This window comes from Dendrobates tinctorius, unplaced genomic scaffold (assembly GCF_039654945.1).
Source record: "Dendrobates tinctorius isolate UK_male_01 unplaced genomic scaffold, ASM3965494v1 ptg000254l, whole genome shotgun sequence".
NCBI classification, from domain to species: domain Eukaryota; kingdom Metazoa; phylum Chordata; class Amphibia; order Anura; family Dendrobatidae; genus Dendrobates; species Dendrobates tinctorius.
The window spans coordinates 8,799,030-8,826,909 of NW_027361921.1; the positions used below are offsets into that span (position 1 = coordinate 8,799,030).

A 27,880-nucleotide genomic window follows, 5' to 3' on the forward strand; every position below is an offset into this window, starting at 1 on the left:
TTCCAAACTAAATAACCCCAAATGTAATAACCTATCTTGGTATTGAAGACCCCCAGTTCCCTAATAACCTTGGTCGCTCTTCTCTGCACCTGTTCTAGTTCAGCTATGTCTTTCTTATACACCGGAGACCAGAACTGTACACAGTATTTTAAGTGTGGTCGCACTAGTGACTTATATAGAGGTAAAATTATGTTCTCCTCATGAGCATCTATGCCTCTTTTAATGCATCCCATTATTTTATTTGCCTTTGCAGCAGCTGCCTGACACTGGCTACTAAATGTGAGTTTGTCATCCATCCATACACCCAGGTCTTTTTCAGTGACAGTTTTGCCCAGTGTTTTACAATTAAGCACCTAATTATACATCTTGTTTGTTCTACCCAAGTGACTGACCTTACATTTATCCCCATTAAAGCTCATTTGCCATTTATCAGCCCAAGCTTCTAGTTTACATAAATCCTCCTGTAATATGAAATTGTCCTCCTCTGTATTGATTACCATGCAATTTAGTGTTGTCTGCAAATATTGAAATTCTACTCTCTATGCCCCCCTAACAAGGTCATTAATAAATATGTTAAAAAAGAAGCGAGCCAATACTGACCCTTGTGGTACCCCACTCCTAACCGTGACCCAGTCCGAGTGTGCTCCATTAATAACCACCCTTTGTTTCCTATCCCTGAGCCAGCTCTTAACCCACTTACACATATTTTCCCCTATCCCCATTGTTCTCATTTTATGTATCAACCTTTTGTGTGGCATCGTATCAAAAGCTTTTGAAAAGTCCATGTACACCACGTCCACTGCATTTCCTTGGTCCAGTCCGGAACTTACCTCTTCATAAAAGCTTATCAGATTAGTCTGACAGGAACGGTCCCTCGAAAACCCATGTTGATATTGGGTCATAAGGTTATTCTTCTTCAGATACCCCAGTATAGTATCTCTTAGAAAACCCTCCAGAATTTTACCCACAGTTGAGGTTAAGCTTACTGGCCTATAATTTCGAAGTTCAGTTTTTGTCCCCTTTTTGAATATTGGCACCACATTTGCTATACGCCAGTTCTGTGGTACAGACCCTCTTATTATGGAATCTTTAAAGATTAAAAATAATGATCTATCAATGACTGTGCTTAATTCCTGCAGTACTCGGGGGTGTATCCCATCCGGGCCCAGGGATTTTTCAATTTTAGTGATTTTTAGACACCGCCGTACTTCCTGCTAGGTTAAGCATTTGACATTTAATGGAGAATTTTTTTTAATCACAGATCATGTTATCCGTCATGGGATTTTCTTGTGTAAATACTGTTGAAAAAAAGTCATTTAGCATATTTTTCCTCATCCATCATTTCACCCAGACTATTTTTAAGGGGACCAACACCATCATTTTTTAGTTTCTTACTAGTTATGTAGTTAAAGAATATTTTGGGATTATTTTTACTTTCTCTGGCAATGAGTCTCTCTGTCTCAATCTTTGCTGTCTTGATTTGTTTTTTTACAGAATTTATTTAATGTTCTGTATTTATTTAATGCCTCATCACTACCTACTTTCTTTAAAGGGAATATGTCACCCCATTTTAGCGCTATAATCTGCGGCCACCGCCATCAGGGGCTTATCTACAACATTCTGTAATACTATAGATAAGCCCCCCGATGAATCCTGAAAGATAAGAAAAACAAGTTAGATTATACTCGCCTGCGCACTGCAGTACTCTGCCCTCAACAGGGCAAATAAAGTACGCGTGCGCAGGAGCCAAGGGAGAAGCAAGGAGGACATTATCGTATGAAGATGGGAGGCGCCGGACCGGACCGAACGCCGGGGTGAGTATAATCAAACTCTTTTTTCTTATCTTTCAGGTTACATCGGGGGCTTATCTACAGCATTACAGAATGCTGTAGATAAGCCCCTGATGGCGGTGCAGGCAGATGATAGGGCTAAAATGGGGTGACAGATCCCCTTTAATTCTTTAAATGCTTTATTTTTGTCACTTATTGCACCCCTTAGGCTAGTTTCACACTTGCTTTTTTTTGCAGCGCGTTTTTCCCGCAAAAAAACGCATTAAAAAAACGCATACAAATGCATACAAACGCTGCGTTTTTTTCAAGCATTTTTATGCGCATGCAGGAAAAAAACGCAGCGTTTTTGCGCGTTTGTATGCGTTTTTTGTGCGTTTGCGTTTTTTTTACAGATTTTGGAAAAACCCCACAAAAATGAAAAAACAACCATTCAACAACACACAAGACCAATGGGACTTCATTGTGGGTGTGGTATGTTAATATATAGACCCTGTCTACAGTATTCTTCACATTTGCTTGATTCTTCTCGTGACCATGGATCTGCGCTGGAAGAGTTTTCACTTCAACTTGGATTTGGACATCGCGATGGCTCAGGCGTATGCAGTTGCTTGCCATGAACAAAGGAAGAGAGAGAGGCAGCGAAGACGGCGGCGTATGTGGATACATCCGATTGTTGAACTCCGGGAGAGCCGTGGGGCATACCACACCCTCTACAGCGAGCTACAGGCAAACCCGGAGAAATTTACAGATTATATCAGGATGTCCCACGAAAGTTTCATGGATTTGCTTGCTCGTGTCCAACAATCCATCCGGAGACAGGACACACAGCTCCGTCGTGCGATTCCTCCTGAGGAACGGCTACTGGTGACATTACGGTATGTTTTAAAAACCAAGGGGTGCGGTCTGATGTTTTTTTTTAAATTTAGTATTCAAAACCTTGGGTAATTAGTTTTCGTGAATGTACTAATATTTTATTTTATAGTTTTTTAAAATAATATACATAAATATTAATTTTACTTCTTTGTCTGTTCACAGATTCCGGGCGACTGGAGAAACCCTATCTTCACTACACTTCCAGTACCGTATTGGAATCTCTACCTTGTCTGGAATTGTTGCTGACACCTGCCGGGCTCTCTGGAATGTTCTTTGCCCAGAATTTATGCCCCTGCCCACCGCTGAAAAGTGGATGGAAATTGCTGACAAATTCTGGACAGTATGCAATTTTCCCAACTGTTTGGGAGCTGTTGATGGTAAACACATACGGATCATCAAACCCCAAAGAACGGGATCTGAGTACTATAATTACAAAAAGTACTTTTCAATAGTACTCATTGCGATTGCGGATGCCGGATGTATGTTTGTAGCAGTGGACATTGGAGCATTTGGCCGTGGTAATGACTCACAGGCTTTTAAAAACTCAGACATGGGCCGGAGGTTGTATGGCAACCAATTTAATTTCCCTATGCCACGGCCTCTTCCTCACACCGAAGCTCCGCCACTGCCCTTTGTAATGGTTGGCGATGAGGCTTTTCAAATGTGCGGAAACTTACTGAAACCCTACTCCAGCCGGGACTTGGACCACACCAAAAAAATATTTAATTACAGGCTGACCAGGGCCAGAAGAACTGTCGAGTGTGCTTTTGGGATTCTTGTTTCCAGATGGCGAATTCTGGGCACGGCCATTAATCTTAAACTTGAAACAGTCGATGAGGTGGTGAAGGCCTGTGTGGTTCTACATAACTTTGTGATGGCTAAAGAGCACCCGACCTTTGAACTGGACGATGATGCTCCTAACCCATTGCCTGAATTCACTCAGCACACTCTCAGGTCATCCGTTGAAGTTGGCCAAATGAGGGACCAATTTGCGGCCTACTTTATTTCTGATGTAGGACGGGTGCACTGGCAAGATGAAATGGTGTAATGTTTTTGTTTGTTTATGATAATAAAAAACCTTATTTGATACCATTACTGAGTGCACTATATTTTTTAAACTCCAATTTAATAAAAAACTTCCCATGTATAACTGAATTTTTTGATGTTCACACACCTGGGCAGGTAAATACACATATGAGTTAAAATGCAGCATTGCTAGTCTGCGTGAAATATATTGGAACGAGCAAAGCTGCAGGCCATGAATCAGGAAACCATTTTTTTTCAAGAGAAAATTGTGCAACTAGTTGAAAACAAAGTATGTGATTTTCTCAAAACACAACCCTCAAAACCCAACCCCAATGAAAGTCCATGGGGAATACAAGTCAGCATTGAGTGGATGAATGTAATCTGCTCCATTCCAACTTACAAGTTATTACACTAGGCCTTGGAATGACTATACTAGGCCGTGGTATTTCAAATATGAGTATAGTAGGCCTTGGGCCTACTAGTATAGTCATATGTGAAATACCACGGCCTAGTATAGTCATAACAAGGCATACTCAATTTTTGCCAACTAGGATCTTGTTTCACGAAAAACAAACGGGTGAAACTTGAAACCAACAGTTTGCTTTTCATGAAACCAGATTCTAGTTGGTAAAAATAGAGTTATTACACTAGGCCTTGTAATGACTACACTAGGCCGTGGTATTTCAAATATGAGTATAGTAGGCCTTGGGGCTAGTAGTATAGTCATATGTGAAATACCACGGCCTAGTATAGTCATACCAAGGCCTACTGTAATAACTCGATTTTTAACAACTAGCATCTTGTTTCACAAAAAACAAACTGGTGAAACTAGAAAGAAACTTATTTTTAAGACAAGTTTCAACAGTTTGTTTTTCATGAAACCAGATCCAAGTTGGTAAAACTCGAGTTATTACACTAGGCCTTGGTATGACTATACTAGTCCGTGTTATTTCACATATGACTATACTAGGCCTTGGGTTGGTTTTTAACATGTATTTACCCATCAGTGTGTGTGAGCGGCGCAAACAACATTAATGAAACTTAGTAATGGTGAACCACAAATGTAAATTTATTTTTTATCACAAAAATAAACCAAAAAATTATTTTTTCCGGCGTTTGGGGGCAGATGGTTTCAATTTGGGGGTGTGCAGGGAATATGCAACACTTGCTGTTGAAGACGGTGTTTGAGGGGAAGGGGCAACAAAACTTGTGGGGGAAGGTAGTCCAGTTAAGGGAATTAAACTAGGAACACTTGGAGGAGAGGAAATCTGTTCAGGTACATTAGTTGTAATGGCATGTCGCCGTAGGCTTGTGTGCCTGGACCGACTTTGGCCCAATGCCCGCCTTGATAGATTTCGCCTTGAACTAGGGGCAAATATTGAGTGTAGGTCCCCTGTCTGCTGGTGTGGCTGCTGCTGCTGCTGAGGTGGCGGCTGCTGCTGAGGTGGCGGCTGCTGCTGAGGTGGCGGCTGCTGCTGAGGTGGCTGCTGCTGCTGAGGTGGCTGCTGCTGCTGAGGTGGTTGCTGCTGCTGAGGTGGTTGCTGCTGAGGTGGTTGCTGCTGCTGCTGAGGTGGCGGCTGCTGCTGCTGCTGAGGTGGCTGCTGCTGCTGAGGTGGCTGCTGCTGCTGAGGTGGCTGCTGCTGCTGCTCTTCGTTGTCAGTGCTCGTCCTTGCAGGAGGACTGGTGGCGGCAGTGATGGTCCAGGTTTGCAGAGTGGTGGTGGCAGGGCTACTACATGTTGTTGTAGCGGCAGGGCTGTTCCATGTTTGCCTAGTGGTGGCTGAGCTCCACGCATGCATGGGAGTGGCGGTGGTGCTCCAGACAGGAGCAGCGCTTGCCATGGTGGTGTCGGTGAAGTGACCAGCTGCACTCAGACTTGTGGTGGTGTAACGGTGGGTGTCCTGGCTTTGAATAGAGGTGTCCGTGCAGTGGTATGCAGCACAAGTCGGTAGTGAGGTGAAGCGAGTCAATGGTGGCACAGGTGGAAAGGACACCACTGACTGCTGACCGTACCGATTATGCTGCATAGCCTGCAAGAAAGCATTGTTGCAGGCCTGCAGCACATTCAGCTGTTGATCAGGACTAAGGTGTTCCGCCATGCCCTTTTCAATCTTACTAAAAAAATGGTGTGCTGGTCTGTTGAGGTCGGCCTCCAGACGGTCAAGGCGCTGTTCTACAGAATTGAAGCGGTGTTCAAAGTGGTTAAAACCACGTTCCATGAGTGCAAAACCGCTTTCAACTCTGTCGGACAGTGACTTGAGGCTGGAATTAAATGTCTCGCTCAAATGCATAAACTCGGGCAAGACATTCCTGTCCAAGGCCCTCTGCCGCTGGCGGGTAGTGCCCGCATAACCAGTGGCAGAGACCTGGGACAGGGGAACACCTGATGGCCCAGCTTCCTGGTCACCAGCTGTGTGTGTGGTTGACCTGCAAGGTGCTTCATGGCTGTCGGATGGCTGGGACGGGTCAGAGGACGTCCGAGGAAGGACCGCTCCAGGGCCAGGTTGCAGGGTGCTGCTCCAGGTGCTGTTGAAGAAAGGAAAATCATTACTACCATGCCTTTACAAGAAGCATCAGCTGTGGATTAGAAAAACACAGATTAATAAAAATAAAAACCCAAAATTTATAATACTTACGATCTCGTGGCAAGGACCGGTCTTAGGAACTGCAACGCGTGATAGTGACGGTATCTAGTTCTGGTCCTTGACGCAGATCCACTGCGAACCTGGCCCTCAGCACGAACATCACTGTTGAAGCGGTCCTTGATCGAACGCCAACGTGTTCGGACTTTGTCCACTGTTGATAAAAAAAAAACAGTGCCGTCAAGGACAACAGTCACTGCGGCACAATGTAGCAATACAATACTCAAAGCAGTCACTGTAGACCCCGATGACACTGTTGGGTTTCCTGCTAGAATACACCTAGCACGAAACCCAACAGTGCCGTCAAGGACAACAGTCACTGCGGCACAATGTAGCAATACAATACTCAAAGCAGTCACTGTAGACCCCGATGACACTGTTGGGTTTCCTGCTAGAATACACCTAGCACGAAACCCAACAGTGCCGTCAAGGCCAACAGTCACTGCGGCACAATGTAGCAATACAATACTCCAAGCAGTCACTGTAGACCCCGATGACACTGTTGGGTTTCCTGCTAGAATACACCTAGCACGAAACCCAACAGTGCCGTCAAGGCCAACAGTCACTGCGGCACAATGTAGCAATACAATACTCAAAGCAGTCACTGTAGACCCCGATGACACTGTTGGGTTTCCTGCTAGAATACGCCTAGCACGAAACCCAACAGTGCCGTCAAGGACAACAGTCACTGCGGCACAATGTAGCAATACAATACTCAAAGCAGTCACTGTAGACCCCGATGACACTGTTGGGTTTCCTGCTAGAATACACCTAGCACGAAACCCAACAGTGCCGTCAAGGACAACAGTCACTGCGGCACAATGTAGCAATACAATACTCAAAGCATTCACTGTAGACCCCGATTACACTGTTGGGTTTCCTGCTAGAATATGCCTAGCACGAAACCCAACAGTGCCGTCAAGGACAACAGTCACTGCGGCACAATACAGAGCAGGGAAATACTCACTAAACGCCTTTTTGGAGGATGCTGTGGCGCTGTCCCAGCCATCCATCAACGCTGCGGCCACCTCATTCCATAGCCGCCGGGTCACCACAATGTCCTTGTGCAGCCGGTCACGGCTGTCCCACAATGGCGAACGCTCCTGGACCAGGCTGATGAGCTGCTCATTATCCAGGTAGACGTCTTCATCCCGTTGTGGAACCTAGACAAAACACATTCATTAGAATAATCAAATTTAAATTGAATAAAAAGTTACAAAAAAAGAAACATAAAAAAGACTAAAAATAGAAGATAAAAAATAAAGAACATTACAAATCATTTGATACTTACATTCCGTATCACCACCGGGACTTGGCTTCGCTGCTCCTGCTCTTCGCCCTCACTAGTCCCGTCCGCAGAAGATGATGATGACGATGTCTTAAAAAAGTTGAAAAAAACGTAAGAGATTTGGAGAAGCAGCAGATATACTTACCAGATGCACGAAAATAATCACCTCACGGTCTGCTTGCGCCAATTCCTGCCGCGATGGGGAATACTCTGATTCTGAAGACATACTGCATGTAAAAATAATAAAAATCATTAGTACATACATAATTTAAAAGGACAGGCATATAATGTAATATACTCACATTCTTCGCTGATATAATGGGTTCTTGGTTGACTGTCTGCTCTTCAATCTGTCAGTGTAGTAGTGGCAGAGTTTTGGCAGGCACCTCCTTTATATAGACTTTTTTTTTTGACTTTAGAAGATTATAACTAGGACAACAAGTGGACACCACGAAAAAAACGCAGCGCTAAAAAAACGCATACCTGCGCATGCCAGTGCGCACGTATGCGCATCCATAGGCTATAATGGCCATTTTTAGCGCAAAACGTGCGCATACGTGCGCATGCGCTTTTTTCCAGGGCCAAAAAATGCAACATGCTGCGTCTGGAAAATACCAACGCACACCCCAAAAAAACGCAGCGCATGAAAATCGCATACATGCGCTTACCAGCGCGCAGGTATGCGCACCCATGTTAAATATAGGGGAAAAAACGCATGCGCACGTATGTGTTTTTTTCCAGCGCAAAAAAACGCAAATGTGAAACCAGCCTTACAGCTCTATTTAACCATAGTGGTTTCCTACTATTTCTAGCATGTTTATTCCCATACGGTATATACTGTGCACAGGTCCTATTCAGGATGCTAATAAACGTCTCCCATTTTCTTTTTGTATTTTTATGTCTCAGGATATCGTCCCAGTTAATTGCACCAAGATCATCTCTCATCCTTTGGAAATTTGCTTTCCTGAAGTTTAGTGTCCTTGTAACCCCTCTACTACACATCTTATTAAAAGATACATGAAAACTTATTATTTTGTGATCGCTATTACCCAAGTGACCCTCAACCCTTATATTTGTTATGCGGTCTGGCCTGTTGGTTAATATTAGGTCTAGCAGTGCCCCCCCTCTTGTTGGGTCCTGAACCAGTTGTGAAAGGTAATTGTCTCTCATAGTTGTCAAAAACCTATTACCTTTGCTGGAACTGCAGATTTCGGTTTCCCAATGTATTTCAGGGTAGTTGAAGTCCCCCATAATAATTACTTCTCCTTGAGTCGCTGCTTCATCTATTTGCCTTATGAGGATATTCTCCGTTTTTTCCATTATTTTTGGAGACTTGTAAAACCCCCTATCAGTAATTTATTATTTTTCTCCCTCCCCTTATCTCCACCCACAGACTCTACATTTTTATTAGATTCACATATATTATCACGCAGGATGGGTTATAAGGATGATTTTACATATAAACACACACCTCCCCTTCGCTTATTTGTACGGTCATTTCTGAACAGAGTATAGCCCTGTAAATAAACAGCCCAGTCATGGCTCTCATCCAGCCATGTCTCAGATATCCCCACCATGTCATAATTATGTTCCAACAAAATTACCGTACTATATACTCAAGTATAAGCCGACCCGAGTATAAGCCGAGCCCCCCTAATTTTGCCACGGAAAACTGGGTAAGCTTAATGACTCGAGTATAAGCAGGGTGTACATTGTCCCCTCATTCCTGTCCTGCTCTGTGTGGCTCTCCCCCCTCCTAGTACGTGTGGCTCGGCTTCCCTTTCTATGTATGGCTCAGCTCCCTGTCCTCCCTCGTGCTCCTCCATGCTTTCAATGCCCTCTGTGCAGCCCCCGTCCTCCTCTGTGCTTCCAATGCCCTCTGTGCAGCCCCCGTCATCCTCCATGCTTCCCCTGTCCTTCCCCAGTCCTCCTCTGTGCTGCCCTTGTCCTCCGTGCAGCTCCTGTCCTCCCCTGTGTTGCCCCAGTTCTCCCCCGTGCTGCCCCCATCCTACTCCTTCATATTCACCCTGCTGTGCCGTCGCTGAACGTCCCTGCATCCTCCGTTGTCCAGCGCTGACAGCTTCTTCCTGCCTTCAGCGGTCACATGGTACCGCTCATTAAGGTTATGAATATGTGTTATGAATGGGTCACTGAGGAGGAAATCATGTGACTGAATGAGGTAGGTGGAAATTCCCTGCACTTCAGCAGCAAGTTGTTCCACACGATCAGACAATTGCTTAATCTCCATTAGGGGAAAAAAAATCCTCCTACGGCCCCAGAGAAAAAGAGGAAAAAATACATATAAAAAAAAAATTCTGGCACTTTTCTTTTTTTTTAACATCTTTTTCCTGCTTTTGAGTACCCTAGAATCTGCGGTATGGCTGGTGATTCTATTATGAATGGGTCACCGAGGAGGAAAAAACCTAAACATGCTAAGCCCAGAAAAACCAGAGAGGTTGGTAACTATGCACATTGCAGATCCCTGATCCTAACCACACAACTAGCAGCAGCCGTGGAGCGTACGCAGACCCCAAAGGAATAGACAGCCCCCACACATGTATTGACGGTGAAACAAGATGAAAACACAAACACAGGCAGGAAAATAGGCTGAGCAAATGATGGGGCTCAAACTAACTAGAAAGGAGAGGAAGAGGAAAGGCACTGTCTGCAATCTGCCCAAAACCCTACAAAATAATGTCCAACACTTCTGATAACAAAATTAACCCTGATGTCACTAGACTTCTCCCACTATATCAGCAATCTGAAATATTCCGAGACAGAGCAAAAAGATGCCAATCTAATAAGGGACAAAAAGCAAATTGGCAAATACAGATAAATAAGAGTGGAAATTCAGCACAGCCCCAGCCGGGGCTGGCTGACAACACAAAAAACTGAATAGAACAACAAATTCCAAGTGTGAACATTAGCAGAGAAACTTAGCTTGAGCTGACTGGAACAGAGCTGAGAGCCAAGACCTGACAAGCAGAAGGAATCACCAGCACCAGAGTAGGGCGTCGGCTGTCTTAAATCCAATCTGAGATTCCTGAGGTCCAATCGTCATCCTCATTATCAGGTGGCAGATCTCTACTGATTAAATCAGCCTCACTACCTCCTGTTACCACCAGAGGGAGTCTGGAAGGAGAACTCACAACTGGTAGACCAGAAAATGAACTCACAACAAATATGCTTCCACGCCCATGGGCGTCCATATTCATGACCTTAATGAGCGGTACCATGTGACCACTGAAGGCAGCAAGAAGCTGTCAGCGCTGGGACAAGGTGGATGCAGAGGATGTTCAGAGAGGCATGGGAGGGTTGAGTATGACTTCCCAGCCACCGGCTCTTGCCGCCGCTTCCCCTCCCCCACTGGTTTCTGCTGAATGACTCGTGTATAAGCAGAGGGTGCATTTTCAGCACAAAAAATGTGCTGAAAATCTCAGCTTATACACGAGTATATACTGTAATTCTAATTCCTCCATTTTGTTGGTGAGGCTTCTGGCATTAGTATACATGCACTTTATGTATCTCTCTGTATCTCTATTCTTTCTTAAATAACTAACTGTTCTAACCCCACCCCCCCATGCCACCCCCACCCCCAATTTCATTATTTGTGCCCAAGTCTCTATCTGCACTGTCTTCCCCTCCTATAAAATAAATACCCTCCCCCCAGTTCCTAGTTTAAACACTCCTCCAACCGTCTAGCCATTTTCTCCCCCAGCACAGCTGCACCCTCCCCATTGAGGTGCAGCCCGTCCCTAGCGTAAAACCTGTAGCCAACTGAGAAGTCGGCCCAGTTCTCTAGGAACCCAAACCCCTCCTTCCTACACCAAATCTTGAGCCACTTATTAACCTCCCTAATCTCCCGTTGCCTCTCTGGCGTGGCATGTGGTACAGGAAGTATTTCCGAAAATACCACCTTGGAGGTCCTTGCTTTAAGCCTGCAGTCTAATTCCCTGAAATCATCTTTAAGGACCTTTCACCTACCTCTAACTTTGCCATTTGTGCCAATGTGCACCTTGACCACTAGGTCCTCACCAGCCTCTCCCAGTAATCTGTCAACCCGATCAGCGATGTGTCGGACTCGAGCGCCAGGTAGGCAGCACACCGTTCGACGATCCCTGTCTTTGTGACAGATTGCCCTATCTGTTCCCCTAAATAATTGAGTCCCCCACTACCAGCACCTGTCTGGCCTGCCCTGCTCTCCAATTTCCCCCCTTACTGGAGCAGACACTCCTCTGCCTTTCAGAGGACATGCCTTCCTGGAGCAGTACTACCCCTGCACTGACACTCCCCTCATCTGCCAACTTGGCAAACTTATTGGGTTGTGCCAGATCAGGACTAGCCTCCCTAGCACTCTTCCCTCTACTCCGCCTTCTGTCACCCAGCTTGCTGCTTCAATCTCAAGGTGCAGCTCCAACCTAGCATCCCGCCCGTCATCTATCCCATTCAGCGTCTCCTCAGTGAGCAGAATACTCCTTTCCATATTGGCTATGGATCTCAGTGTTGCCAGCTGCATATTTAGATCCAGTATCTGGGCTTCCAAATGCACAACGTGCTCACATCTCACACAGCAGTATGCACCCTCGACCGGCTGGTCAAGGATTGCATACATGTGGCAAGATGTACATTGGATGGCATTGGCAATAGTGGAGCAAATTCTAATGGTGATTGCACCAGACAGAAAAGATAAGTAAAAATAAAAATTATTAATAAAATATAACAGTAATTCAGTAATACCTCCCTTGGAAACGCCCTGAATCCAAAGTCACTGAATCACAAGTCACACACTTACCACCGTTCACACTTACGCTAAGGTCACACTCGCTCAGGCAGAAGATTTAAAGAGGTTTTTTTTTCCCTTCACCAGCAAACTATCCTGCTGCTCAATGCACTTCCAAAAGGGGAAGTTGTTGTGTAGCTCTTGACAGGTGGTTCTTTGCTCTTGGACAACTCTTCTGATAATTATTTTCACTTCTCTTTCTGAAATCTTGAGGGGAGCAGCTGGTCGTTGCCGGATTATGGGGAACAAGAAAACTGGTGCCTGAGATTTTTAACCTGTTTTTAGGCCAGTTTCTGTCAAATATTCTAAATCTGCCCTTATTTTTCTTCCATCAGCTCTAGTTAACGAGATGTGATATACCCTATATATATGCATAGGACCGATCGAATACTAGGACTGATGTCTACTAAATATTTTTTAGTTTTGCCTGCTAGGATATTAAATTCATATATGTAGTGTTCTTTTATTTATGAAGAATTTACATCACAGACTAAGAATTATACATGCATTAAAGGTTGTCATTAATACATTGTTTATTTACTGAGATAGCTTGCACCAGGGCAATCACTTTGAATAGACCAGCAGTAATCTGCCATCATGTGGGTACCCCAGCGTCTTCAGTGTCTTTCTTTTATACAGTGCCTTGAAAAAGTATTTGGCCTCCTGGAACATTTCAACCTTTTCCCACATATCATGCTTCAAACATAAAGATACCAAATGTAAATTTTTTGGTGAAGAATAAATAACAAGTGGGACACAATTATGAAGTTGAAGGGAATTTATTGGTTATGTTAAATTTTTGAGGAAATTTAAAAACTGAAAAACTGTGGGTGGTTCTCCATTGGGTTACACTCTGTTGATCCCTCTGCTGCCACCAGTTGTCAGGGGGTCCTTCTCCGATACCACACAATCAACAGAGCGAGGGAAGTGTGAACAATCCCAAGACATTTATTATAGGCAAAACAAAAAGGTCCATAAACAATCCACCACACTATTGATACAATAGTCCAGAACACGAATGCAGTTCAGTAACAGGATGAATGTCCAAGGAGATGAGAGTCCAATAATCCAGCAGACAGAGGATAAAATGGGTCCATATGCTTCCCCATCTCTGTGACGTGCTGTCTTCACACGATCATCACCACACAGGTTCTGACTTGAACAGCTCCTGTCCTCCCCAGCCCCCTCCTTATGTCCAGGGGTAGTCAGACAGGTTGGGGCATTTTTCAGGCCTCCCAGACCTGACAAAGGTGCCTTGGAGATTAAGGCACTACAGGAGGTTCATCAAGAAGAATAGATACAGTCAGGCTGCAGACAGTAAGTGAGCTAATTCAATTATCAGACTTTTGGAAGGTAATTGAGACTCTAGACAATATGGGAATACATGGAATGATACAGGGCAACAAGAGAACACTATGGAAATCCGTAAAATATAAATATACACAAAATGATACCCACATAACATATCACACCATCACAACCTCTCCCCCCTCATAATAAGTGAGCACGCCATGAGGTCTACACAGACCTCTGGCCTGCTCACTTCAGTCCACATTGCTCAATTGTTTATAGTTCCTTGTACAGTGGCAGGGGTAGGTCGGCCTGGGGAGCCTATGGTTCTTCTTGTCGAGACAGTCCATCGGCATTCTGGTGTTGGCTTCTCCGCTTGTATTGGATGGATAAGTTGTAGGGGTGTAAGGACAAGCTCCACTGCAGCAATCTTCCATTGTCCCCCGATACGAGGTTCAGTCATGTGAGGGGGTTGTGGTCTGTAACAATTGTAAAGTCTCAGCCTTACAAGCATGGCTGCAATTTTTTCTAGCGCCCATACAATGGCAAGGCACACTTTTTCAATTGTGGCATAGGCAACTTCTCGATCCAGTAGTTTCCGACTGGCAAAAGCAACAGGATGTTCTTCTCCAGCGGCGGTCACTTGGCTAAGTACTGCCCCAATCCCAAAGGTGGATGCATCTGTCTGCACGAGGAACCTCCGCTTATAATCAGGGGCAGCCAAGACAGGAGCAGTGATGAGGGCGGTCTTTAACGCTGAAAAGGCATCCTCGCATGCAGTCATCCACGTCACATTCCTAGGCATGTTCTTGTGGGTCAGGACGGTTAGGGGCTTGGCCAAGGTGCTAAAATTAGGAACAAATTTTCAATAGTAACCAGCAGTTCCTAAAAATGCAAGTACCTGCTTTTTAGTCTGGGTTCTACACCAGTTGCTAATGGCTTCCAACTTGGCAGGCTCAGGCCTTAGGGTCCCACCCCCTACTCTATGCCCAAGGTACTGCACCTCAGCCATCCCTATTTGGCACTTATCAGGGCGAGTGGTCAGTCCTGCAGTAAGGATACAGTCTAGCAATATTCCCAAGTGTTTAAGATGTTCCTCCCAGGTTGTGCTAAAAATGGCAATGTCATCCAAGTAAGCACAGGCAAAGTCCTGACATTGTTCTAACAGTCGATCTACCAGTCTCTGGAAAGTAGCGGGGGCAGTTTTCATCCCAAAGGGCATTCCCAGGAACTTAAAGGCCCAAATGGAGTAACGAAGGTCGAGCGCTCCCGAGCGTCCTCCGTTAGGGGTATCTGCCAGTACCCCTTTCTCAAGTCTAACGTGGTCACAAATTGGGCACTGGCCAGACGGTCCAACAGATCAATCCTGGGCATGGGGTAAGCATTACTCTTTGTGGCAGAATCGTGTTGTACCATCCCTCTTGGGGACCAGGATGACAGGAGAGGCCCAAGAACTGTGAGATAGCTGAACAACTCCCAGTCGTTTCATCTCCTCCAGTTCGTCCTTTATCATGCCTTGAACAGCCTCTGGAACACGGCAGGCAGCCTGCTGGATGGGGCGTTGTCCGGGGGTTTCCACATGGTGGCTGGTGAGAGTAATCTTCCCCGGCTTTGAGGAGAAAGCAGCTGCTCTCGGCCTTAGTACGGCGAAAATATCGTCCTTTTGTATATCCGATAAATGGGAGCCCAGGGGCACTTGTTCTAATGATCCTCCCCCGCTTGGGTGACCTGGAGAAGATCGGGGAGACATTCGTTGTCGGCGGTATCACTAGGGGGTTGGCAGACGGCTAGAACAGGCAGAGATCGGTTGTGGTATTCTTTCAGCATGTTAATGTGGACGGTTTTCTGTTGTCGACCACTAGAGTCCAGGGCAATAACGTAGTTAGCGTTATTAATTTTCTTGACAACCTGATAACGGCCTTCCCACACTGCTTGAAGCTTGTTGGCAGGGGAAGCAGTAATCATGAGCACTTGTTATCCTTCCATAAATTCCCGGGTCCTGGCATTACGGTCATATCAGGTTTTTTGTCTGGACTGGGCCATTCGCTGATGTTCTTTAGCCAAGGTAGCTAGCTGTGCGAGACGGTCTCTGAGCTCTAGAACATAGGGAACGATGGGCATTCCGGTATCTGAGATGTTTCCCTCCAAATGTTATTTCAGAAGAGCGAAAGGCCCACGGACCTTCCGGCTAAACAGTAGTTCGAAGGGAGAGAACCCTGTGGACTCTTGGGGAACCTCCTGATAGGCGAAGAGGAGATGTGGCAAGTATTTTTCCCAGTCTTTTTCAAAGTCAGCAAAAGACCTCAGCATATTTTTTAGGGTTCCATTAAAGCGTTCACAGTCCGTTGGTCTGCGGGTGGTATGGGGTGGTGCGAATGGCTCGAACACCACAGGTATGCCATAGGGACTGGACCAGATCTGACATGAACTGAGTGCCTTGATCCGATAATATTTCACTAGGAAACCCTACCCGGGTAAAGATGGTAACAAGGGCCTCGGCAACCTTTACTGCTGTAATACTGGACAGGGCCACAGCTTCAGGATACCGAGTGCCATAGTCCACCACTGTCAGGATATATTTTTTCCCCGACTGGCTGGGGTGGGCCAGTGGATCTATGATGTCGACAGCTACACGTTGAAATGGTTCTTCAATTATGGGCAGGGATTGCAGGGGTACCTTATGTCGAGCTCCTGGATGCCGCATTCGCTGGCACACATCGCAGGTGCGGCAATAATGGGCTACTGACTGCGAGATGCCAGACCAGTAAAAACTTTGGGTGAGTCTCTTTTCAGTCCTTTTCCTCCCTTGATGTCTAGCCAAGGGGATGTCATGGGCCAGTTGGAGTAGCTGTGCCCTATACTTCTGAGGGACAATGAGTTGCCTGGTCGTTGCGTCAGGGTTGCCCTTGTCACTGACCTTTGTTACACGATAATACAGTCTGTTTTCTCGAGTGAAGCCATCCCCATTATCTCCCATGTGCCCAGTTTCTGCCTTTTGCTTAAGGGCTGCTAAGGTAGTGTCACCCTCTATTTCTCTCCTAAACTCCTCTCTGTCCCAAAACTCTCCCAATGTAGTATCAGCGAACGTATTGCTTACCAACTCTGATGCGGTTCGTGGTGGTTGCTCTCCGGTGAGTTTCGGATGACGTAGTGCTTGAAGGGCCTGTAGTCGGGTGACTGCTCCCACAAATTGGCACTGTAACTTCCCAATGTCGTTCCCAAGGAGGATAGTTGCAGGAAGTCCTCCCATAACTCCAATCCAACAATTTTTCTCCACAACCATAATCCAAACGCACAGAAGCTCCGCTGTATATATTTGCGGGCACCCCCCGCCAGGACAATGGGAATTCCCAGACCCTGGTGAATTGCCTCGGGTCGAACCACACGGGGGTCAGCGATAGTCAGGAATTCCCCCGTGTTTCTAAATCCTGACACTTTGTATCCATCAATTAAGACATCCTGCAGGTGGCGTTGCCGTTGCTTTGGGTAGCTAAAGGACAAAGGCCGGAGTCCGTACACTCCAGGAGGGGTATCTATGGTGCCGTGGTTGGTGGTCCACTCTGGTGGGGATGGTGGTAGCTCTTCCTCAGGCGGGAGGAGTGCAAAAGATGCACTGGACGAGGTGGGGCTCCCTCCGAATCCTTGAGGGACAGCCAAACTGCAAATGTCCAGGTTGCACACACCCATAACATCTCCTCTATGTGATACCCCCAGGTCATGGTCAGAACTGTTGGGGCCAAGGATGGTGAGGCGTGATTGTCATCGACTTGTGACTAGGTGGAAGGGCAGATATAATCGGAGAGGGACGGGGCGCGGGAGAAGGCCGTGATTCATTGTCCAGAAGCCTCCTCCACTGCGGTCGGATAGTAAGGGTTTCATCGGCCAGGCCTGCAGCTCTATCCACGGTAGACGGCGTGCGCTCCCGGACCCATTCCTGTACCTCTGCGGGGCACTTGGCAAGAAATTTTTCTATAAGGAACGCCTGTATAACATCTTCCACAGTAAAGGCGTTTTCTGCTTCCAGCCATCTCCGATATGCCTGGGACATCTTATGTGCATACATCCTAAACGATCCCCCTGTGGTGCATGGGAGGTCTCGGAACTTGGCCCTATATGAGTCTGGGGTGATAGCATGGTAATCTAGGTTAGTCCACTTTACAGTGTTTATAATCCCGATTCCGCTGTGAGTCAATGGTTCGGTAAGCCTCCGCCATGCTTCTGTTCAGGAGTCCCACTAACAAACACATCCAGCCAGAGTGGGGCACCTCCATCACAGCACACTGCTGTTCAAAGTCCTTCAATAACCCCTCCACATCTCCGGAAGCCTCATCAAATGGCTTAACCCCTTCATGACCCAGCCTATTTTGACCTTAATGACCTGGCCATTTTTTGCAATTCTGATCAGTGTTCCTGTCACAGTCACGCGTGGCTGGACACAGCGCCTCCAGCAGGGTGGATTTAGAGGACACGCGAGACCCTGGATACACCGCCTCCAGTGGGGCGAATTTAAATAATAAAACGTGCAGCTGGGTACGCCGCCTCCAACAGGCGAATTTAGGTAATACACGTAAGTCTGGAAACCCCGCCTCCAGTAAGGCGAATTTAATCAATAAAGGGGAAAACTGGGTAACAATAACAATGGAGGGTCCTGCGATAGGGAAACGGGGAAGTGGAGACCTCCTGCACTCCCCTGAGTCAGTGTCTCTACACTCCTATCGTTCCCTATGCCGGTTCTGCACCGGGCGACACACAGGAACTTCAAAACCCTGACTCGCCCTGCACTAAACCCTCACTAGGGAATTGGTCGGTGCGGAAACTAATCCCACCACTGCACTAAACACACATAAGGAAAAATGACAAAACAGGGGAACATCACTTAGCTTTGCTCTGTTGCTTACGCTTCCAGCGACAGAGCCCACCAGCTGCGTGCATCTTCTCCTCCAACAGGATCCATCACCATAACCGGATCCATCATCATAGTGCAGCCTTGGATCAGAGTCCACCACCAGTTGCAGCTGCCCAGTAAACAGAGTCCCAAAGATGAGTCCAGCTTCTGCCAAAAAGTCCAGCATGCTTGAGTCCAACTTTTCTGCCAAAAAGTCCAGCATGCTTGAGTCCAGCTTTCAGCAACCAAGTCCAGCATGCTGAGTGCAACTCTCACCATAGTCGCCACTCCACCAAGCCATGCAAGCACTTCCTGCTGACACCATAAACTGCGGCTCCACCACGCCATGCCAGTCCTTCTTGCAGACCCCATCGTTGGACTCCACCAATCCATGCCAGCACTCCTTGCAGACTCCATAGCTGCCACTCGTCTCCTCTGGCTGGGCTGCCCAGGACTCTTGTTCAGCTCCATCTTTCACCCACGCTTACTTGTGAATGACTAACTGAAGACCTATCACCAACAGTGATTGATACACCTGGCACTCTTTTATAGAGCATTCACACCTGCATTATAATTACGTGCACTTAACCAAAGAAACTAAAGTGCAATACCGCTCACCACCACCGGGGCAACTTAGAACAAACGACACCACAGTGCAATAATTCTAATGGCCACCGGGGGCAATCACACCACTTTGGCACACAGCCAAAGGAAAAGTTCAATTGTGCATTTAAACTGTCAGATCCAACCTGGATCATGACAGTTCCTTTATGAGGTAATAACTCAGGAACGCTTCAACGCATCCTAGCGATTCTGAGACTGTTTTTTCGTGACATATTGGGCTTCATGTTAGTGGTAAATTTAGGTCAATAATTTTTGCGTCTATTTGTGAAAAAAAATGGAAATTTGGCAAACATTTTGAATTTTTATTCTGTTAAACCAGAGAGTAATGTGACACAAAATAGTTAATAAATAACATTTCCCACATGTCTACTTTACATCAGCACAATTTTGGAAAAAAAATAATTTTTTATTAGGAAGTTATAAGGGTTAAAAGCTGACCAGCGATTTCTCATTTTTACAACAAAATTTACAATACCATTTCTTTATAGGGCCCACCTCACATTTGAAGTCACTTTTAGGGGTCTATATGGCAGAAAATACCCCAAAGTGACACCATTCTAAAAACTGCACCCCTCAAGCTACTCAAAACTACATTCAAGAAGATTATTTACCCTTCAGGTGCTTAACAGGAACTAAAGCAACGTGGAAGGAAAAAATGGACATTTTAATTTTCCCAACAAAAATTTTCTTTCAGCATCAATTATTTCATTTTCTCATGGGTAACAGGTTAAAATCGATCCTAAAATTTGTTAAGCAATTTCTCCTGAGTACAGCGATACCTCATATGTGGTCATAAACCACTGTTTGGGCGCACGGCAGGGCTCTGAAGGGAAGGAGCGCCATTTGACTTTTTGAATGGAAAATATGCTGGAATATTTAGCGGTTGCCATGTCGCGTTTGGAGAGTCCCTGTGTGCCTAAACATTGGAGCTCCCCCACAAGTGACCCCATTTTGGAAACTAGACCCTCAAAGGAACTTATCTAGATGCATAGTGAGCACTTTGAACCCCCAAGTGCTTCACAGAAGGTTTTTATTTTCACAAGGGTAACAGGATAAATTGGAGCCCAACAGTTGTTGTCCGGTTTGTCCTGAGTATGCTGGTACCCCATATGTGGGGGGGACCACTGTTTGGGCACACGTCGGGGCTCGGAAGGGAAGTAGTGACGTTTTGAAATACCGACTTGATGGAATGGTCTGCGGGCGTCATGTTACTTTTGCAGAGCCTCTGATGTGCCTAAACAGTGGAAACCCCCACAAGTGACCACATTTTGGAAACTAGACCACCTAAGGAACTTATCTAGATATGTGGTGAGCACTTTGAACCCCCAAGTGCTTCACAGAAGTTTATAACGCAGAGCCGTGAAAAATAAACTTTTTTTCCACAAAAATATTTTTTTAGTCCCCAATTTTTTATTTTCCCAAGGGTAACAAGAAATTAAACCCCCAAAGTTGTTGTGTACTTTTTTTCTGAGTACGCTGATACCCCATATGTGGGGGTACACCACTGTTTGGGCACACGTCGGGGCTTGGAATGGAGGGAGCACTGTTTGACTTTTTGAACGCAAATTGGCTGGAATAAATGGTGGCGCCATGTCGCATTTGGAGACCCCGTGATGTGCCTAAACAGTGGAAACCTCTCAATTCGAACTCCAACTCTAACCCCAACACACCCCTAACCCTAATCCCAACCCTAATCATAACCCTAACCACAAGCCTAATAGTAATCCCAACCCACCCCTAACCCTAATTTTAACCCTAATTCCACCCCTAACCCTAATTTCACCCCTAACCCTATTTCTAACCCTAATTCCAACCCTAACTCTATTTCTATCCCTAACCCTATCTCTAACCCTAATTCCAACCCTAACCCTAATTCTAACCCTAATGGAAAAATATTTTTTTTTGTATTTTATTATTTGTGCCTGCCTATGGGGTGATAAAGGGGGGTGTATTTACTTTTTTTTTTATTTTGGTCACTGTGAGAGTTTATCACAGTGATCAAAATGAAAAAATGAATCTGCAGCCAGAAATTCCGGCGGGCGCACTGCGCATGCGCACACCATTTTCCAAGGTGGCGGCGCCCATGATCCGGGACGGCGGGACACCGGGACGGCCAGAGGGACTTTGTAAGTACCGTGGGGGGTGATCGGAAGGAGGGGGGGATCGGAGGGAAGGGGCAGGGGAGCTGATGTTAACGGCAGCGGCAGATAGCCGCCATCCGTCGGTGGCAGACCACCCCACCAGTCGGTGTGGGGGGGTCGGGTCTCGGTGTCCAGCCATGGCTGATGCTATTGCAGCATCGGCCATGGCTGGATTGTAATATTTCACCAAATTACATTGGTGAAATATTACAAATCGCTCTGATTGGCAGTTTCACTTTTAACAGCCAATCAGAGCGATCGTAGGCAAGTGGGGGCTAAGCCACGCCCCCTGGGGTTAACTATGAAGGGTCCTTTGTGTGCGGGTCGAGTGACCTTTCAGTGACTCCGGTCACCCGACCCACAGGGGGCAATCAATTCATGACGCCACATAGGTGTCATGGGTCGTATTGGCACAACTTTTCATGACGCCTATGTGGCGTCAAAGGTCGGGAAGGGGTTAAACTCTGTCCGGGTGATCCGTACAGGCTCCCTGATCGTTGGGTTTACACTCCACATTGCATTACTCCCTTTTTCAAGCTCCATTGCTTCTTGTCTCCGCTGTGCCTGGCGGGCAGCCTCTTCCTTATACTCCTGAGACGCCGGGGCCCAGAACCCATCTCTTGTTCGTACCACACCAACCACTGGCTTTTTGGGGTGGGGATCCCTGTCTCCAGCGCTTGTCCTTCAGACATATGGGAGGTGGCCGGGCTAGCACACACCAGTAAGTCAATTAAGGCTTCTTTAGTCAGTCCCTGGTAGTTCAGGCCCAGGTCTCTGGCTCTCTCCTGTAAACTGGATACAGTCCAATTTCTGTACTCACTCTGTGGGTGGTTCTCCATTGGGTTACACTATGTTGATCCCACTGCTGCCACCAGTTGTCAGCGGGTCCTTCTCCGATACCACACAATCAACAGAGCTAGGGAAGTGTGAACAATCCAAAGACCTTTATTATAGGCAAAACTAAAAGGTCCATAAACAATCCACCATACTGAGGATACAATAGTCCAGAACATTAGTTCAGTAACAGGATGTATGTCCAAGGAGACGAGAGCTCAATAATCCAGCAGACAGAGGATAAAATTGGTCCATATGCTTCCCCTTCTCTCTGACGTGCTATCTTCACACGATCATCACCACGCAGGGTCTGACTTGAACAGCTCCTGTCCTCCCCAGCCCCCTCCTTATGTCCAGGGGTAGTCAGACAGGTTGGGGCGGTTTTCAGGCCTCCCAGGCCTGACAAAGGTGCCTTGGGGATTAAGGCACTACAGGGGGTTCATGAAGAGGCATAGAAACAGTCAGGCTGCAGACAGTGCGCTAATTCAATTATCAGACTTTTGGAAGGTAATTGAGACTAGACATTATGGCAATACATGGAATGATACAGGGCAACAAGAGAACACTATGGAAATGCATAAAATATAAATATACACAAAATGATACCCACATAACATATCACACCATCACATGCGGCGTGCAATATTATTCGGCCCCTTTACTTTCAGTGCAGCAAACTCACTCCAGAAGTTTATTGTGGATCTCTGAATGATCTAATGTTGTCCTAAATGACTAATGATGATAAATATAATCCACCTGTGTGTAATCAAGTCTCCGTATAAATGCACCTGCTCTGTGTTAGTCTCAGGGTTCTGTTTGAAGCACAGAGAGCAGCATGAAGCCCAAGGAACACAGCAGGCAGGTCCGTGATACTGTTGTGGAGAAATTTAAAGCCGGATTTGGATACAAAATGATTTCCAAAACTTTAAACATCCCAAGGAGCACTGTGCAAGCGATCATATTGAAATGTAAGGAATATTATACCACTGCAAATCTACCAAGACCCGGCTGTCCCTCTAAACTTTAATCTCAAACAAGGAGAAGACTGATCAGAGATGCAGCCAAGAGGCCCATGATCACTCTGGATGAACTGCAGAGATCTACAGCTGAGGTGGGACAGTCTGTCCCATAGGACAACAATCAGTCGTACACTGCACAAATCTGGCCTTTATGAAAGAGTGGGAAGAAAAACGGCTTTTCTCAAAGATATCCATAAAAAGTGTCGTTTAGGGTATGTGCACACGTAAGCGTTTTTTCGCGTTTTTACAAAATAAAACGCTTAAAAAACGCGTAAAAGAAGCATCCCATTCATTTTAATGAATTCCGCACTTTTTGTGCATATTGATGTGTTTTTTTCAGCAAAAAACTTATTGCGGTAAAAAAAAGCAACATGCTCATTAATTTTGCGGAAAATTCCGCATTTCTAGCTATTTTCTATGAGACTGGGGCTGCTCCGGAAAAAAACGCATTAAAAACGCGCGTTTTTTGCGCAAAAAATGCTCGTTTTCTGGGAAGGAGTCCGGAATTTTCTGCATACGTGTGCACATAGCCTTAAGGTTGGCAACAATATACCTGGGAGAGATACCAAACATGTGGAAGAAGGTGCTCTGGACAGATGAAACAAAAATCAAACTTTTTTGCAACAATACCAAACGATATGTTGGCGTAAAGGCAACACAGCTCATCACCCTTAACACACCATCCCCACTGTCAAACTTGGTGGTGGCATCATCATGGTTTGGGTCTGCTTTTCTTCAACAGGGACAGGGAAGATGGTTAAAATTGATGGGAAGATGGATGGAGCCAAATACAGGACCATTCTTGAAGAAAACCTGTTGGAGTCTGCAAAACACCTGAGACTGGGACGGAGATTTGTCTTCCAACAAGACAATGATCCCAAATATAAAGCAAAATTTACAATGGAATGATTCACAAATCAACATTTCCAGTTGTTAGAATGGCCAAGTCAAAGTCCAGACCTGAATCCAATCGAAATCTGTGGAAAGAGCTGAAAACTGCTTTTCACAAACGATCTCCATCAAACCTCACTGAGCTCGAGGTGTTTGCCAAGGAAGAATGGGCAATAATTTCAGTCTTTCGATGTACAAAACTGATAGAGACATACTTCAAGCGACTTGCAGCTGTAATCGCAGCAAAAGGTGGCTCAACAAAGTATTAAGTTAAAGGGGCCGAATAATATTGCACGCCCCACTTTTCAATTTTTGAATTTCCACAAAAATGTAAAATAACCAATAAATTTCGTTCAACTTCACAATTGTGTCCCACTTGTTGTTGATTCTTCACCAAAAATTTACATTTGGTATCTTTATGTTTGAAGCATGATATGTGGGAAAAGGTAGAAAAGTTCCAGGGGGCCGAATACTTTCGCAAGGCACTGTAGTTTTTAAATCTTGGTGGAATTGTTCACCCTGTGCTTCCCTTAGGTCACAAGATTATCTGTTAAATGATCGAAGTGGCTGTGGAGATCATGCATCTCAATACTGAATGCACAGCCAAGGAGGCTGAACGAAGATAGCATTTTACCTACTAGTTCAGTGTAATTATCTGCTTTATAGTATCAGAGAAAATTCTGTACAACCAGTGTGAAAGAAGATCATGCATCTGCCTCAGCATTGTTCAATGAGTCTTTGAAGTGTAATAAAACCGGGATACTTCCACTATGCTGTCCAAGGAGAATATTCACCATCTTAAGATCCATACGGATTTGCACAATGGCTCAGTGGTTAGCACTGTTGCTTTGCAGCGCTGGAGTCCTGGGTTCAAAATCCCACCAAGGACAACATCTGTAAGGGGTTTGTATGTTCTCCCCGTGTTTTCGTGGGTTTCCTCTGGATACTCTGGTTTCCTCCCACACTCCAAAGACATACTGATAGGTAATGTAGATTGTGAGCCCCAATGGCAACAGTAATGATGATGCCTACAAAACGCTGTGGAATTAATGGTGCTTTATAAATGAGTAAAATAAATAAAATATTTTATGATGGACCAGAGAAATTGTGTTTTGCTCGTCAGTCATCTTAGTTGAGTGATCTATTGGAATTGATCCATATTTGTTTTCATTGTGTAAAAGCACACATTTTAGGCTCCATGTAGAATTTTCTATGAACAACAGTCATTCGTTTGGTCGATATTGTTATTGCCGCAGCTACATGATTTGCGGCTGTTAGACAGCCTAAATACATGTGGGGATTGCCTAACAAACAGGCAATCCACACATGTATTCAGGCTGTCTAGGAGCCGCGGCAACAAAAACTAAATCTCCGAGCACGTCCAAATACTCGAAGAGCACCCGAGCATGCTCGGGAAAACCCGAGTAACAAGCATACTCGCTCATCAATAGTAAACAGCACCGAGGTCCACTGGTTCTTCGTCTAGCGTAGATGTTCCCTGACCCATGTAAAATGATGACGTCTGTGCCTGGTGGTGTGGTCAAGTACAATAGCAGGACATCTAACACGCAGACCAAACAGTTTTAGTCGTCTGATGTGATACTTGGGTGCCTCTCACCTCCCTTAAATGTGCCTGGAGTTGTGTGGTATTCATCATCCGGTTCCGACGGGCATTGTTCACAATGAAGCGGTCATCAGTTTGGGATGTAACCAAAGGATGTCCACTTCTCTGCCTTTCAGTGACTCTTAAAGTCTCTCTGTATCTCTGTTGCAACCTCTGATGATAATGACACTCTAAGAACTAAGGGCCCTGTTACACGTATCAATGTCCCAGCGATCCCACCAACAATCTGACGTGGATGGGATCGCTGGGACATAGTTAGCTGATCGCTGGTGAGCTATCACAGACAGACCCACCAGCGATCAGGACCAGTGAGCAAGCTGGTTTCCAATGTAAACAGCAGGTATCTAAGAGCCGCGTGGCACTTAGTTACCCGCTGTTTACCTTGGAAACCAGCGTGCACGCTGGTTTCCAGGGTAAACAGCGGGTATCTAAGAGCTGCGCGGCTCTTAGATACCCGCTGTTTACCCTGGAAACCAGCGTGCACGCTGGTTTCCAAGGTATACAGCGGGTAACTAAGAGCGCGCAGCTCTTAGATACCCGCTGTTTACATTGGAAACCAGCTCCCAGCATCGCTGATCTCTCGCTGCCACACGCAGCAATGCGCGCTGGCGAGTGGGAGACCAACGATAAAAAAACGGCCCAGGACGTTCGAGCGCGATCAGCGATACCCGGCAGGGGGGCCGGTCGCTGATCCATGTCACTCGCAGCGATATTGCTGGCGAGATCGCTGTGGCGTCACAAAATCAGCAATCTCGCTGTGTGTGACGGGGCCTTAAGTGGCCCACTTCTGTCTGAGAATATCCTGCTTGAGGCCTTGAAATGGAGAGGTACTATTGATCAATTGTTAGGTGTCGTCTTGGTCTCATATTGTCAAAATGTGCAAAAACTGAGTGGAAACTATACAGTATCTATATAGAAAAATTGTATAACTTTTTTTTATTATTAAACCTTCAAATATTGGCAATTAATAGTTGAAGCGATGTAAAGGTTTGAATTTGCATATCAGTTCTGCTTACCCTGCACTCATTAAGCTTTTTTCCAGGACTAGTTTCCTCTGGATGGTAAAACCATTTAACTCTCACAACCATGTTGTTTCCCCAAGACTCCCACATACTCTGGATACATCCAATGTATGGTAAGTTTGGGCGTCCTGCTGACAAAAACACTGCACAATCTCCAATCCGTATAATTTCTTTTCCACGGACAATCGCTTTGTAGAATAGCTTACGGGCTTTACCTTTCATTCCTCTTCTCTGAAAAAACAAACAAACAAAAAAAACAAAACAAAATTACTTAACTTCCCCCAAAAGCAAGCAAAAAAAATAATTGACTTAAACTTAGCTTACATTTATGTTCTCCTAGCTTATCTTCTAGAATTCAGAATGGAACACCCCACCCTCCCTACTCCCTGCCGAGATCACCATCTGCGCATGCGTCGCCCCCGGCAGCTATTTTCCCGGAGTCCATTGCATAGGAAACCATGCAACTGCTGGGGCTCTGGCCTTTCACAAAATGTTGGCAGAGTCCCCACAGCACTGAACACCTGCAGCATGGAACACTCGCAGTGCCGCGCCACACATCCGAACACCCCCTCATCCCAGCCACGGCAGGTTCTATAGCCGCATTATGAGACGAATCCCCATTTTCCACCCAAATTTTGGGGAAAAAAGTGCATCTTATAATCCCAAAAATACAATATAGGGTATTTGATCCCCTACCAACCATTACGAGTTCTGGCACCTACAGACCAGTTAGACGCATTAAAGACAGCTGTCTTACATAGTCACCTTTAGAAAAGACTCCTGTCCACAGACTCAATTATCAGTCAGACTCAATTAGTCAGACTCTAACCTCTACAACAGGGTTCCCCAACTCCAGTCCTCAAGGCCCACCAACAGATCATGTTTTCAGGATTTCCTTTGTATTGCACAGGTGAAGCAATTATCACCTGAGCAATTCAAAGGAAATCCTGAAAACATGATCTGTTGGTGGGCCTTGAGGACTGGAGTTGGGGAACCCTGCTCTACAACATGGGCAAGACCAAAAAGCTTTATAAGGATGTCAGAGACAAGATCATAGACCTTCACAAAGCTGGAATGTGCTACAAAACCATAAGTAAGACTCTGTTGGTGCAATAGTAAGAAAATGGAAGAAATACAAAATGACTGTCAAT

At 45.7% G+C, this 27,880-nt stretch overlaps 2 protein-coding genes across 9 annotated transcripts in view; both read right to left on the bottom strand.

Moving 5' to 3' along the window:
• Window positions 1–27,880, bottom strand: part of TNRC18 (trinucleotide repeat containing 18) — a 753,175-nt gene that overhangs the window by 31,833 nt on the left and 693,462 nt on the right. For all 8 annotated transcript variants that reach the window (XM_073558135.1, XM_073558139.1, XM_073558141.1 and 5 more), the window contains one exon: window positions 26,724–26,960. In XM_073558135.1, the coding sequence (XP_073414236.1) occupies window positions 26,724–26,960 (237 nt within the window). The remainder of the gene's footprint in view (window positions 1–26,723; window positions 26,961–27,880) is intronic.
• Window positions 4,567–6,709, bottom strand: LOC141067774 (uncharacterized). The gene is made up of 2 exons (XM_073558239.1): window positions 6,326–6,709; window positions 4,567–6,215 (listed from the first exon to the last, which is right to left on the bottom strand). The coding sequence occupies exon 2, from the start codon at window positions 5,978–5,980 to the stop codon at window positions 4,790–4,792; it is 1,191 nt and encodes a 396-aa protein (XP_073414340.1). The 5' UTR covers window positions 5,981–6,215; window positions 6,326–6,709; the 3' UTR covers window positions 4,567–4,789.